Raw genomic sequence first — 15,376 nt, 5'->3', positions numbered from 1 at the left:
TTAAATATATATTTTTTATTGATTTTTTTACAGAGAGGAAAGGCGAGGGATAGAGAGTTAGAAACATCGATGAGAGAGAATCATCGATTAGCTGCCCCTTGCACATCTCCTACTGGGGATGTGCTTGCAACCCAGGTACATGCCCTTGACCAGAATCGAACCCGGGACCTTTCAGTCCGCAGGCTGACACTCTATCCACTGAGCCAAACAGGTTTCAGCGAGCAGAAACTGATTTAAAATAAGGTATCCTGTTACAGATTAATTTCTCTAACAAATTTTAAATTCCAACAGCCAATAAAAACATGGTCCTCAAATATAATAAAACTATATTTAGAATATTTTCAATTATACCACTGTAATGCCAAGTGAGTTTCAAAGAAGAAATGATAAAGGGATGTTCATTTGCAAATATCTAACTTATTTTAACTCCAAGAAGAAAACACACATACAACATGTTGCTGGAGACCACACAAAACTGTTCAAATTTAACATCTTTATTGAATTTGCAGAAGCATTCTACAGTAATACATTTTTAAAGTCACACAACACTTAGTAGGTACATGTATACATGTACATTTCAGAAGACAAACAACAAATAAAATTATTCCCAGAAAGCTGCAAAGATGGGCATGTATAGTCTAAGAATCTGGCTATGAGTATCCAAGGAACCATGTTTTGCTTATACTTAATACTATTATTTTCATAAAAGTACAAAGAAGTTTGATTATCAAATGGCTCTACAGTTAGACTCTCATCTTACAATCATAGAAATGAAAACACAAGATAATATACTGTTTGATAAAGACACAAAGATACTGGGGTATAGTATGATTTCTTAGGATTTAAAAAATCACCACCCAACTAACTTAAATTTACTTTTAGAATTTAGATTAAACCTATAAACTGCAACATACACTTGAAAGTGTGATTTGTTTCTTTTTAAATTACCATCTTTCCAGTATTGAGTTCATCTAATAAACTACAGTGATAGTGAGAATGCACTATCCTGGAGTATGATGGTTTAGAGCAGTATTTGTCAGTGTGGTCAACAAAGTGTTTGCCACCAGCCCATGAAGAAATGAGGGACTTAGAAGGTAGGCCAGTACAAAATTTTTCTCTATCAGTAAAATTTTACCAAAAAAATAAACCTGGACATTAATCTGAAAGTGTTTCTAGATTCAAATTATTTTGCATGCTTGTCTGTAGATCAGTAACAGTTTGAAGACTGGCACGCTGAGATGCAATAATCTAGAATATTATGAATGATACTGTAGACATAAGTAAAAAACAAACAAAAAGTGGAAAAAAAAATGTAGAAATGCTGTAGAAAGTAAAAAGATATTAAGACCAGCAAAGACTCTACTTATATTCTAGTTACTAGAGTTTTCTTAGTTTTGAATAGTTGTAAAATCTTATGGAATAGAGTGAATGATTTGAGATAAAAATGTGAACTACAAAGCTTTAAATTGTATCGGGCTTTCTATCTATGCAACTTTTTTTAAAAGGCAGTTCTATGTAGGCCATTACTTTTAAACTATAATTTGATGGGTTGAAGCTTGACACTTTGAAATTAGCCCCATCTGGAAACTAAAAAGACCTTAAATTTTTTTTATTTAAAAGCACTTAAAATCCCTAGAAAATCTGCTAAGTTCCCCGTATCAAAGTTAAGATGGATGTCATTATTTTTATATTTATTAGTGTTTATTTCCTCGCTTTTTAGCTACTTTGTATACTTCTCCTCCAAATAATGTTCCACCTTTAAAGGGAGTAACAGCCAGCTTATTCTTAGAAGCTGGACTAATTTTGCAATCCTTCAACCAGAGGTAACGGCGACCTAAAGTGGAAGATCCCATGGTACGGGCAGCCATCTTTACTTCATCAAAGGCAGCTTCACAAAGAAATGAGGCTGCATCGTATGTTTTGCTCAGAATCCCAAGTGCCTGGTGGCTATGACTAGGATCTGAGCTAAGAATTTGTGCAGCCTGACTAATGTCAGCCTGCATAGCCCGAACTACAAAGGCGGTATGGGTTGCAACCTGCAATGCTGATGCTGCAGCTTCATATACTCTACAAAGTGCTGAGTCCAACTGTTTATCAGTTGAAGCTACCTGAGTACCTGCTGGTGGAGTGGCTTGAGAAATAAACTCCAGGATTTCATCATCTACTTTTGGAACTGATAATATCTGTGTTGCCTCTTCGGAAGATATTGGATACTTGCATGCCAATGAAGGCAGCTGCCTGTCAATTTGCTGCCACTCCTCTTCAATTACTTTTAAAATAGATTCGTGGAAAGGAAAAGATAGTTCTGAGGCATCTACTTTATCATGCTGTGATTGCTTAGACATCTCTATGCCTAAGGTAGCAAGAGAGTGAGAGACAACAGTTGTAGCAAAAGAAGACATGGATTCAGATCCACGTATATTTTGAAATGCCACAAAGGAACCTGAATCCTTTTCCTCTCCTGACTTTTTGCTCAGTCTAGGCAATTTTCGTGGAGGAGAGAGAGATTCAGTTTCTTGAAAATTAGATCGATCAATTCTCTTCCATATGTTTTCTATATCCAGTGAGGGTGTAGTGGTAGATGTTCCAGGCAAACTACTTACACCACTCTGGACCAACAGAGAATTGACATAATCTCTGATTGCCTGAGCAAGTGGTGGAGAAATTACTTGTGATCTCTCAGACTCTTCTACTGTTTTCCTTTCACTGGACAGAATCGACTGACTTGAACCATGGGACCTCTCAGTATATAATGGTTGAATTCCACTTTTCTCTCCACAGTAAATATTTCCTATTTTTTCTTTATAGCAAGTAGTGGTGGTTTCTTTACTCAGTGAAGGAGAAGCTGTAGCAGAGACCAACATGGCAGCGAGTTCATGCTGAGATGTCGAAGAACTGTTCTCTAAACATCTATCATGGCTAGAACTGGAGGAAATAAACAAATTTCCTCTAGAGGCTAACTTGTGCAACTGTTCCCTGCCAGGCAAGGTTGTGGCAATAAGAGGTTCCCTAGGTGGGTCCCCCTTAGAAGTATGCACTCTCTTAGCTGCCTGTAGTTCAGTCCTGCCCAAAGGAGGACGAGGGGAGATTTCAGGAAAAGAAATATCCTGAAAAAATCCACCAGAGGGAGTAGTTGGAAGTTCAGAAAAAGGAACAAAATCCCTAGTGGACTTCACTTTCTTGTGTTCTTTCTTCTTTCCTGTAGAGGCAAAAGAGGCAGGAAGTTTAAGCACTACTTGTGTTTAAGCTGATTTTATTCTTTGCCTCCTTGCTAACATAGTGCTGTTGAAGAAAAAGCCTCTATATTTCATATTCTGAACAACCAATTTGACAGACTATGCCCTGGCAGGCAATGCTTAAGAGTAATTTGGGTCAAATTAAGTAATCATGAAATTATAAAACAAGTCATATAAATGAAATGAATATTTACCAATATAAACTTGTTCTTATAATAAATTTTAAAAGGTCATTTATTTCTTGTACTATTTTCAAAAATATTTAAATATTCGGTCAAATTTTCTTAAAATAGTCCACTAAAATATCTGCTCTGTAGTTGTCTTGAAATCAGATTATTTAGCAAAAACTTTCAATTTAAATGCTTAGAGAAAACAGAGAAAACATAACATATGTAAACACTTTTGCTATATATTAATTACAAGAAATAAAACAGACAAGTAATAAGTGAGATCTTGGCAATATAACAGAATAAAGAAAAGTGACAAAGATTTAGCATGATGATATTAATATAGATCTTTTAAAGTACAAAGTAATACCATGTATTAGATAGATGCATATAAAAAACATTTAAAAGTGGGCTGGAAAAAGAAGCATAAAACTAATGTCAGTGATTATTACTATGTAGACAATACTTGGAAAGGAATAAGTGGGGCAACTTTGTCTTTATTTGTAATACTTTATTCTCTTAGAAAAATGAGATTTTAAGCAAAAAAGACAAAGGTACTTAGGTAGTTTTAGGTGACAGAAAATTAGACACTTGTACTTTTCTGTTTCTTAAGAGTTTTCGAGAAAAGCTATTTAAATCCAATTACTTGAAAAATTAATGATACAGTATGAGCAAAAATTATATGTTTTGGTAATATTATTTTAAATTTTATCTCCTACATGGCTACTGTATCTTATGAGCCTGAAAAAAAACCAAAACACTATATATTTGATTAACATCATTTAAAACTTTACCTTCTTCGTTGTCACTGTATCTGTCAGAATCATTACTTCCATTCTGTCTTGTATTTTCTGCTGAAGAAGAAATTGTTGGCAAAGGAGTAGAAGATCTTGAGTCTGTTCCTTGTTCCCTCAATTTCAACAGTTTTTTCTCATATAGCTTCCTGGTTGTTCCTATATTAAGGCAGAACTCCCTTTAGTATTTTTATTGTCTTACTTAAAATAAGCTCAAACATTATCTTTAGCAACATTAAAATGTTACGTTTATTCTTTGCTTTGTAATTAAGTGCTGAAAAATGAAATTTTTAATAATTTTTTTAACCTTTGCCCGAGGATGTTTTTGTTGTTTTTTTTTTTGGGGGGGGGGGGGAGAAAAAGAGAAAGGGGAGGAAGAGAAACATCAATTGGCTGCCTCCCATATGCATCCTGCCTGGGAATCTAACCCTCAACTTTTTGGTATACAGACTCTAGCCAACTGAGCCACCTGGTCAGAGTTGTATAATGAGTTGTTTTATAAAAATATATCTTTATAGTATTTTAACACATAATTGCAACAATGTTTCTTTTATAGCATGGAATATATAAATTGATACAGGTCTTTTTAGATAACCTACTGAAGAACCAGATATTATTGAGTATTTTTGCCCCCAAAGTTTTAGAATTTGTATATTTCCTCCAGTACTACATAATAGTACTTGCCTTTGTAGAAACTCTATTTTTATTAAACAATTGTACTCATCTAAATTATTGTGATTAGAACCCCACAACTTGCCCAGCCAGAGTGGCTTAGTGATTGAGTACTAACCCATGAACCAAGAAGTCCTCCAGTTCAATTCCTGGGTCAGGGCACATGCCTGGATTGGAGGCTTGTTACCCCATTGGGGGTGTGCAGAAGGCTGCCAAGTGATGTTTCTCTCTCATTGATGTTTCTATCTCTCTATCTCTCTCTTTTCCTCTCTTTCTAAAAAGTCAATAAAAACATATTACATAACAACAAAATCCCTCTAAGAGATTAATATGCACCATCCAGTTATGAGAAAAGTACACATTTTTAAAAAGTATTTTTTTTTTAAAATTGATTTCAGAGAAAGGAGAGAAACATCATGATGAGATAGAATCGTTGATCGGCTGCCTCCAGTATGCCCCCTTGCTGAGGATCCAGCCTGCAACCCAGGCATGTGCCCTTGACTGGAATCAAACCTGGGACCCTTAAGTTTGCAGGCCAGCACTCTATCCACTGAGCCAAACCAGGTAGGGCTATAAATCACATTTTAACACTTTGCACTCCGAACCATTCTGGACATTGGCTACCAGCTACTTGACACTACTTTGCGGCGGAAACGTGTGTTGAAATAACTCAATTCCCCGTAATCACTAAAAAACTGCAATGTCCCCTGAGAGGGGACGTCCGAGTGATATGCTAGAATTCCGATGTCCCCTGAGAGGGGACAGCGGAGTGCAAAGCGTTAAAAATGTAAATGTGTTTGGCATAATGTTGGTTGGAAGATACAAAACTTCAGTTATGCCAGATGAATATGTCTGGAAATATAATATGTAATTGTGTAAATTTACTGTTGAATCACTGATCGGGGATGAGGGTAACCGTGGGAAGGTCCATGGGTGGTTGGCCAGCTGGCCCTGTCCCTGATGGGGGCTGGAAGAGGCCTGCTGATGGGGCAGAGCTTGCTGGGAGGAGGGGCCACAGGCTGATCAGGGTGGTGGGGGCCCCTCGGGAGCGGGGCCAGCTGGAGGAAAGGGCAGCAGGCGGTTGGCCGGCCAGCCCTGCTCCTGACTGGGGTGGAGTTGGGCAGGGTGATCAGGGGCAGGATCGGCTGGGGAGAAGGACCATGGGGAGGGAGGTTTGGCCAGCTGCCCTGCCCTCAATCGGGGCAGTTCGCTGGCCACAGTGGGCGTCACAGCAACCTGTCATTTTGGTTGTTACGGCATTCTGATTGCAGGCTTTATATATATGTAGATAATAATACAAATTTTTTAACATCTCCCTTTTGCATTTTAAATAAAATTTTATAAGGGTACCAAATGTCTGCTGGTAATTATATTAATAGGCAAGTACTATCTACTTCAATACAGTTATTAAATAAAACAAAAGAAAGGCGCACCCAAAATCCTTGTTTGCTCCTATGGAGAAAACAAACCCACAAATCTCCAGTGTGCAAACTTTTACATAACTTAGAAGATCAAAATATGTAGGACTTCCTCATCCTGAGATTATATATTGCCAAGACCTTCTAAAATTAAGGCATACTCAGCCTTATAAAAGTAACCAAATGATAGCAATTCAGTGTATTTAGTTCTAAGTTTTCTCTTTTTAGTTTGCTCTTGAATTCCAACCAAAACAAGATTTTTTACGATTCTTCCATGTGCACATATTAAATTGGTTTTAATAACGGAAAATGCTAGGTATTGATGAATTTGAGTTATATTAACAAGCCTATTACTAAATTTCTATTTAAATGACTTTGGCCAGTCATGTTACCTCAGATTTTCCTCAACTAACATATAAGACTGTATTACCATTTGTCTCACCAGGTAATATGAGCATATATGAAACAATCTTGACAACAGAGGTAAAGTGATCTTGGAAATTGTCTAGTTCAATTCCCTCATTTATAGTTAAAAAAATTTTTTTTTAAAGAAGTAAGGTCCTTGTAATATAAATGATTGAAAGAGTGGTCTTTAGAACCCAAACTTAACTGCTAGGTAAAAGGGAAAAACAATTTGTGGTACTACTTTACAGAAAGATATTTGAAATTTTGTCAACTTACCCACAATAGGGCCAGGATTCACCCCATATTTCACAAGCTGATCCAGAAGATCTTCATTAGTGAGTTCTGTTACATCTAAATTATCTTTATCTTCTAGTCTGGGTTTATCAGTTTTCTTTGTGGCTTTCTGTAAACAAAGTCCCGTTATCATTTCAATACGAATTTTAAAATATTCATTTACTATATAAACAACACTATATACAATAAACATGGAAATTCACCTTCAAGTTGATTTATAGTTATATTAAGCCTTAGCTATTTGACTAAATTAAAAGTAACTACTTGTTTGGAGATATTTTCTCTTTTCTTTTTTTTAAAATATATTTTATTGATTTTTTACAGAGAGGAAGAGATAGGGATAGAGAGTTAGAAACATCGATGAGAGAGAATCATCGATCAGCTGCCTCTTGCACACCCCCTACTGGGGATGTGCCCGCAAACAAGATACACGCCCTTGACCGGAATCGAACCTGGGACCTTTCAGTCTGCAGGCCGACGCTCTATCCATTGAGCCAGACCGGTTTCGGCTGTTTGGAGATATTTTCTAAGTTTGGTTATAATTACACAAACCTAGAAGCCAATCAAGTAATTCAATTTTACAGACATTATTATTATTTTATTTTTATTTATTTCAGAGACTGAAGAGGGAAAGATAGAAACATCAATGATGAGGGAGAATCATTGGTCAGCTGCCTCCTGCAAGCCCCCCACTGTGGCAGCCAACCAGCCTGAATTGGGCCCCAATTAGCACCCCCTGCCTGGCCAGCCCTGCCCCCCATAGCACCTAAACATCCTGATTGGGAATGGGGGTGGCTGGGGACCAATCAGGGGTGGGGCCAACTGGGCCAACTGCCTGTGGCCCATCCTCTCACTGACTCAGCACAATGGGCTCCCATCAGGGAAGGCCAGCCAGACCCAATGTGCACAATTTGTGCACCGGGCCTCTAGTAATAATCTTACTTAATAATAGACAAACATGTGAAATGCTCACACCTCTGCTATGCCCACAGTCAAGAAGGGTATGCAAATTAACCAGACAAAATGGCGGGTTAATTTGCATATGGAGGTGTGGAGCAGCCAGGAGGGGTGGGATGCCTGCTATGAGGTGGCAGAGGGAGCTACAGGAGCAGTGCTACAGGAACCATGCTACAGACAGAAGCAAGGACTTGCAAGCTCCTGAGTGGGCCGGGAGCAGGGACTTAAGCCAGGGGAAGAAGGCCTATACTTGCACGAATTTCATGCAATGGGCCTCTAGTAATAACAAAATAAAATCCAACAGTTGTATAGTATCACCTATGAATCCCTTACATATTTTAAAATCACTACCATTAGTAGTAAAGATGCTCAAGTATAATAATTATTGTTTTGAAACAGATTTTAGTGAATACTTATGTACCAAGCTGTTTTCTAAGTACTTTGTATGTATTAAATTAATGAATAAAAATCCTATGAGATAGATACTAATATTCCCATTTTTACAGAAAAAACTCAAGCACACTTTTGCATGGGTAACTCATTCTGCATAATATGCTGTATAGTAATGTTTGAGTAGACTATTCATACATCATTTTCAAAAACTTACTTTACTCAATTCTGAAAAATATATTATGGTAACCTTGCATTGTTCTGGCATTAAATAAAAACAAAAAAAGTTTAGAAATCACGTTACCCTATATAATAAAAGCCTAATATGCTAAGTGCCTGACCATTCGCTCGACCAGTCACTATGACGCGCACTGACCACAAGGGATAGATGCTCTGACCGGTAGGTTAGCTTTCTGCTGGGTTTCGGCCGATAAGGACCAGGTGAGATGGGCCATGCACACCCTGGAGCCCTCCCACGGTCTCTCCCTAGTCCCAATCATGCACCGGTGGGGTCCCTCAGCCTGGTCTACTGCCTCTTGCAATCCAGGACCTCTATGGGGATGTTGGAGAGCCAGTTTTGGCCCAATCCCTGCAGGCCAGTCTAAGGAAACCCACCAGTGTACAAATCCATGCACCTGGCCTCTAGCAGTAGTAGTATAAATTGCTAAGCACTAGACACTTTCAGAAATGCAACCTACCGTAAGCCTCAACCTAATTAAGTAGCTATTAGATTATTCCTATTCTCCAAATGAAAACTGAGCATCTAATGGACAATGTTCATTATTGAAAGTCATCTAAATAAGCAGCTGACTCAGAATTTAAATCTATAACCCTGATTCAGAAGCCTGTACACTTAGCACCTTATTGTAGAGTCTGATGGCAATGTATGATTTAATTAATATTTACCATCATTAGCATATTTTGGTTGCTGTTGTTAATCCTCACTGGTGGATTTTTTCCCCATAGATTTTTAGAGAGTGGAATGGAAAAGAGACACAGAGAAACATCATTGCCTCCCATCTGGGGGATTTGAACCTGCAACCACTGTACATACCCTTGACTGGAATCGAATCTGGGACCCTTCAGTCAGAGGCTGATGCTCTATCCACTGAGCCAAACTAGCCAGGACACATTAGCATAGTACTTTTTAAAGTTTTGTTCCATGTCTTCAAATATTTCCTGGTAAGAATTCATAATCCTGACAGAGCAAGATCATTCAAGAAAGTTATGCTCCACTGGATTCAAAATTGCTACAATACTTTGCATCCTGGCAGTAACAGGCAGACTGCCAACTCCGTAAATGTTTTGGTTTTTTTTCTACAATCAACACCTAAAAATACTGGTGTCACCAAAATGCATAAAATAAAAGCCTTAGAAATAGAAAACTAAAACCCAAAACCAAATTTCGGACATGAAAACATTTTTGTCAAGTTACATCAAATGAATCTGAGAGACCACAGCAATGACAGAAATAAACAATTGCTCAGTAGTTGAGTGTTGTCCCTTGCACAAAAAGCTGTTGGTTTGATTCCCCATCAGGGCACATACCTAGGTTGTGGGTTCAATCCTTGTTATGGGGGCATATGCGAGGCAATTGATGGATGTTTCTCCCATCATCTCTCTCTAAAATCAGTAAGAACCTTCTTTTAAAAAATATTCCTCATAAACCCATGTTTAAATGCTATGCCCTTGGCCAAATCCAGTTTGACTTATTTTAAAATGTTAAAAATTCACCACCTAGAAAATTAGCCTTTTCTGCAACTCTCAGACACAATTTGGCTTTCTCACAGATTACAAATATTCTTTAAGAAATGTGAGTTTAGCCGAAACCGGTTTGGCTCAGTGGATAGAGCATCCGCCTGTGGACTGAAAGGTCCCAGGTTCGATTCCGGGCAAGGGCATGTACCTTGACTGCAAGCACATCCCCAGTGGGGGGTATGCAAGAGGCAGCTGATTGGTGATTCTCTCTCATTGATATTTCTAACTCTCTATCCCTCTCTCTTCCTCTCTGTAAAAAATCAATAAAATATATTTTTTAAAAAGAAGAAGAAGAAGAAGAAGAAGAAGAAGAAATGTGAGTTTAGCCCAGCTGGTGGTGTGGCTCAGTGATTGAGCACCGACCTATGGACCAGGAGGTCATGGTTTTATTCCCCTTCAGGGCACATGCCTGGGCTGCAGGCTAGATCCCCAGGAGGGGTCCTGCTGGAGGCAGCCGATCAATGATTGTCTCATCACTGATGTTTCTCCCTCTCCCTTCATCTCTAAAATCAATAATAATAATTAAAAAAAAAAAGTTAATTCTTCCCATGTTCCCATTAAAAAAAAGAAATGTGAGTCTATATTGTTACTATAAATGGAACTAACAATGACTAGAACACAAAATGTACACAGAAAAGGAATATTCAAGAGAATTTCACTATTATAAATGCCAAAATGCTTTTCCTATTATATATATTCAATATTTTTCCTATACCTGACAAACCTGTCTATTAGACTCCGAAGTTAATTTATAACCATTTACTAAATGTGCTTTAAAACAGATTTTAAATTTCTGCTTTTTATGATGTTATTGACCAATTACCACTATTAGCTTTTTCTTTTTTTAAGAGACTATTTAAAAAAAAAAATTTTTATTGACTTCAGAGAAGAGAGAGGTTGATGGAAAACATCAATGAGCGAGAATCATTGATCAGCTGCCTCCTGCACACCCCTTACAGAAGACTGAGTCCACAACCCAGATATGCCCTTGATCACATTCAAATCTGGGACCCTTCAGTCTGCAGGCCGATGCTCTATCTATTGATCCAAACCAGCTAGGGCCCACTATTAACTTCAAGTTGTTCACACTATTAAGCCTAGCCAAGAATACACATTTTTTTTTTTTAAGTTTTAAATACAAGTAGAGAGGTCCTAACTTTATGGCTGTGAAATAGTTTTTCTCTATACGTATCAAAACATAAGATGACATATAAAAGGCTTAGCATGCCACTGAACATGGAATTAAAATGTTAATTCCTTTCATCCAGAGTTTATTTGCATAGTGTTAAATAACTTGGATAATATGGGAAATTTGAGATTACAAAAATAATAAAACATGACTATCATACAAAAAATAAAAAAATAATAAATTAAGGTGGTAGGCAGGGTCAGCAGAAATCCATTTCCAGTACTTCAGAGCATAAGACAGGAACTAAAAAAATGTTGAGTAATTAAACTGAAATTTAGAACACAGAATTTAGAATACTCTTCTAAAAACTAATTGAAAAACAAACATCAAAACCAAGATGGTTGTTTCTGTAGAAAATGAGTCATCAAAGTACGAACAGTAATGCTATCCTTCCTATTCTACAATATATATAAAAGCTTAATATGCAAATAGATGAAAGGGCAAAATGACAGGTCACTATGATGCACACTTACCACCAGGGGGAGTGCTACTCAGCCAGAGCAGGGCTCACAGCAGTGCTAAGGAGCAGTGAGCAGATGGGCAGTAAGCAGCAGAGACCCTGACTGTGAGAGGGTGCAGACTAGGCTGAGACCAAATTTTGTGCACCTGGCCTCTAGTCCTATTATAAAGCATACAATCAAATACTTCTATGGTTCAAGAATATTTGTGCCCTGGCCAGTGTTGCTCAATAGTTAGAGCACCAGCCTATGCACATAAGGGTCTCAAGACTGATCCCTAGACATGGGCTTATACCTGGTTTGCAGGTTGTACCAGCTCCTGCAGGAGGCAACCAATCCATAAGCCCCTCTGATGATTACACCACGATGTTGCCAACCCCTCTTTCCCAGCCTCCTTACCTCCTTTCCACTCTCTAAAAATTAACAACAAAATATTCTAGGTTAAGAATTAACAACAAAAAAGAATGTTTGCATAGACCAAGATAGGGTTCTATAGAAGACCTGTTATTTATTTTTTAAATGTGCTCATTTAAATGGAAAATATTTCATTTTCAGCATTGGCCTGTTTGGCTCGTAGATAGATAGGCTCGTCGTCCTGCAGACTGAGGGGTCCCAGGTTTGGTTCCAGTCCAGGGCGCTTGCCTGGGTTGCGGTTTCAGTCCCCAGTTGGGGGCATGCAGGAGGCAGCAATCAATGATTCTCTCATCATTGATGTTTCTATCTCTCTATCCCTCTCCCTTCCTCTCTTGAAATCAATAAAAATATTTTTAAAAACTTCATTTCAGCCAAATCTTTACTGAAATAACTTGAGCATTACTTTCTTTTTCAGAAGGACTGGAGAAAAACGGATGAGGGATATGCTCTGTTTCAAATGTAAATCTGTTTTTTGTTGTTTTTTTATGTAAGAGTCAACTGGCTTTCTTTAAATCCACAAAAACAAGACATCAGAAACAATAAGGTCAGTCTTTATTTGCTTATTTGTTATTTTAAAATATTTATTTATTTATTTATTTATTTATTTATTTCAAAGAGGAAGGGAAAGTTAGAAAAAAAATCAATGATGAGAGAGAATCATTGACTCTGCTAATGATCAATCTGCAACCTGGGCAAATATCCTGACCTGGAATCCAACGTGACCTCTGGTTATAGGTCAATGCTCAACCACTGAGCCATTCCGGCCCAGCAGTCTTTTATTTATTGAACAAATACAGACCTGGTACTACTATTTTCCAGGCACTGGCTTAAGTTGTAAGATTTTCAATTCTTGAAAGCCCGGGCTAACATTTTCAATTAAATTTATATGTGTTTATTGCATCTTTCTTTAATTTCTATTATTATGGGTAGTCCAGAAAGCACATCAGATAGATTAAAGTTAAACATAACTTCGAAGCAAATACGTTTGAGTTATACCAATAATTAGTAGCAACAGCTCCAAGCTCAATATTCTAAGTTCTGACAAAGCACTGTCCCTAACATCAATCACCACTTTAAACTACATTCTGTTAGGATTCAAAGTCTGGTAACTTGATAGATTCTTACCAGCAAAACAACCTATTGAAACCTACCGAACAAAACCCCCAAACTGTTCTCAAACAAACTATCCATTTGCTGGAGCCAATCTGAGATTTTTACCCGCGATTAGATATTCCAAAATGTGACAATGACATACCAGAATGTCATGAAATAAACGTGTGTCTCATGTTTCCGAAGTCTTTGCTTTCCTCCTACAAATCTGTCAAAAAAAAAAAAAAAAAAATCCAAAAACCCCAAGCCCTTAACCAGAATTTTAAAGCATTTGAGTCTGTAAGATAACCGTTTAAAGGCGTATTTTTAAAATGCTCATTTTAAGGTCCCCCGCAAAAAAGATGACCTCGCTACTTAGAAAAGAACACAAACAAGAACAACACAAACGGTTCAAAAAGCCCTCCAGATTTAAAAAAAAAAAAAAAAAAAAAAAAGCAACCTAAAAAGGCGGGAACGCAGTATTTCAAATGTTGGTGAGACATTAATATGCACAAACCGCCCTCCAGGGAGCGCTCCGAGACTCGGTTACCAGTCCCTGCAGTTCAGAAAGCGGGAAAACGCTCAAAGGTGTATAACCCGGAGCGGTTTCGGGCTGGCCTCTCCTTAGCGCTTTCAGTCCCGTCCGAACACCGACCCGGCGGCCCGTCCGGCGCCACCGAGCCCCCCGCCGCCCGCGCCAGCCCCCGCGCACACGCCAACTTCACCCCCTCCCGGGCGCACGCAGCCACAACGCCGGCCCCGGGGCCCCGACTCCGGGGCTCTCCTCTCCAGCGCCCTCCCTCCCTCCCTCCCCTCCCCTGGCCTGCAAGGCCGGCGCAGGGCCCGCGTCCGGCCCCGCCGCCGAGGAGGAGGAGGCCCGAGGGGGGCGCCGCGGAGGGAGGACCGCGAGCGCGCGGGGAAGCGACAACCGTCCAACGGCCGCCCTTTGTGGCCCGGGCCGGGCGCCCTTACCCTGCCGACGGCGGCGGCGCGGCCGCGGCCCGCGGAGGCGAGGACCGGGGTGGGCTCGCGCTCCTCGTCGCTGGAGAAGTCCGGGGGCCCCTTGCTGTTGGCGCCGGCGGCGGCGAGCGGCGGCCGGTTGCGCGCCGTGAGGTGCTGCAGGTAGAGCTGCACGTACACGTCTTTGCGCTGCTCCCCCGCCGGCAGCGTCACGTTGTTGGCCACCAACTCGCTCTTCAACTTCTCCTTGGTCAGCACCGAGGGGTCCTCCAGGAACTCCGGCATCGCGGCGGCGGCGAAGCCCCTTCCCCGCGGCCGTCACTGGGGCGCTCACGCCGGCGCGCTCGCTCCTCCTCGCCTTGGGGTGCGGGCTGCTGCCTCGGAGCCTCGCGGCTTCCGCTGGAGGAGCGGCGCGCGGAGAAAACAAAAAACAACAAAAACACACCAAAAAAAAAAAAAAAACGCTCCCAGAAAGCAAAGCAAAAAAGGCGGACACAAAAGCCCCCGGCGCGCACAACTGCGGACCAAGTGCAGCCCCAGCCAGGCGCCCGCACCAACCCCAGCCCACACACACCACAGCCAAGGAAAGCAGCCCGCTGCGCCCACGCCCCAAGAACGCGCGCCGCCATTGGCCGGAGGCCGGAGGAAGCGCGGCGCTGATTGGCCCGGCGCCTCGCGCGGGTTCCATTAGCCGCGGCGCCCTGCGAGAGGCTGTGGAGACGCAGTTTAAAAGCCGCTCGGGCGGGAGCGCTGCGCCGCCGGCCCCGTTTCTGTTCCCCCCTCTTTTTCTCCACCCTTTCCCCCCCGGAGAGCGATAAGGAACCAGTCAGGCTGCTTTTGTGCGCCGTTTCCTCCCCACCCCCCCTTCCTCCTCCGTTCCCTGCTGGAGAAGGAGCCTTCCTCCCCGGGGTCGGTCGGGCGCCCCCCGGGCTGAGTCGCGAGGACCGCGGCCGGGCCTTTCTCACTCTCCGGACCGGACCCGCCGGAGAGGAGTCCCTCGCCGCGGGCCCCGAAAGGAGGGAGAAGCGGACATGAGTGTGTGCGGACACTCCTGGTCCTTGATTTGATTTACTTTCCAGTAAATATAAAGCAAACGCCTTCACGTCTCGGCTTGGGAATTGTTGCTTCTTTTGTTCCCGAAACTCGGGAGAAGCCAGACCCCCGACTACAGGGAA

At 40.9% G+C, this 15,376-nt stretch overlaps 1 protein-coding gene across 4 annotated transcripts in view; it reads right to left on the bottom strand.

The window, feature by feature from the left end:
* Window positions 1–14,807, bottom strand: part of TMPO (thymopoietin) — a 28,907-nt gene extending 14,100 nt beyond the window's left edge. For 2 of the 4 annotated variants that reach the window (XM_084876397.1, XM_084876399.1), the window contains exons 1-3: window positions 14,214–14,791; window positions 6,969–7,095; window positions 4,198–4,356 (exon numbers count right to left, since the gene is read on the bottom strand). In XM_084876397.1, the coding sequence (XP_084732523.1) occupies window positions 4,198–4,356; window positions 6,969–7,095; window positions 14,214–14,486 (559 nt within the window). In that variant the 5' untranslated portion in view covers window positions 14,487–14,791. Of the gene's footprint in view, window positions 1–801; window positions 3,200–4,197; window positions 4,357–6,968; window positions 7,096–14,213 lie in introns of those variants that run through there. The other 2 variants (XM_084876396.1, XM_084876398.1) reach the window with 2 other exon arrangements.
* Between the last annotated feature and the right edge of the window lie 569 nt (window positions 14,808–15,376).

Source organism: Pipistrellus hanaki (assembly GCF_964339955.1).
Source record: "Pipistrellus hanaki genome assembly, chromosome: 3".
Taxonomy (NCBI): domain Eukaryota; kingdom Metazoa; phylum Chordata; class Mammalia; order Chiroptera; family Vespertilionidae; genus Pipistrellus; species Pipistrellus hanaki.
The sequence above is the reverse complement of the archived record's forward strand: the minus strand, read 5'-3'. Positions and strand labels throughout refer to the sequence as shown.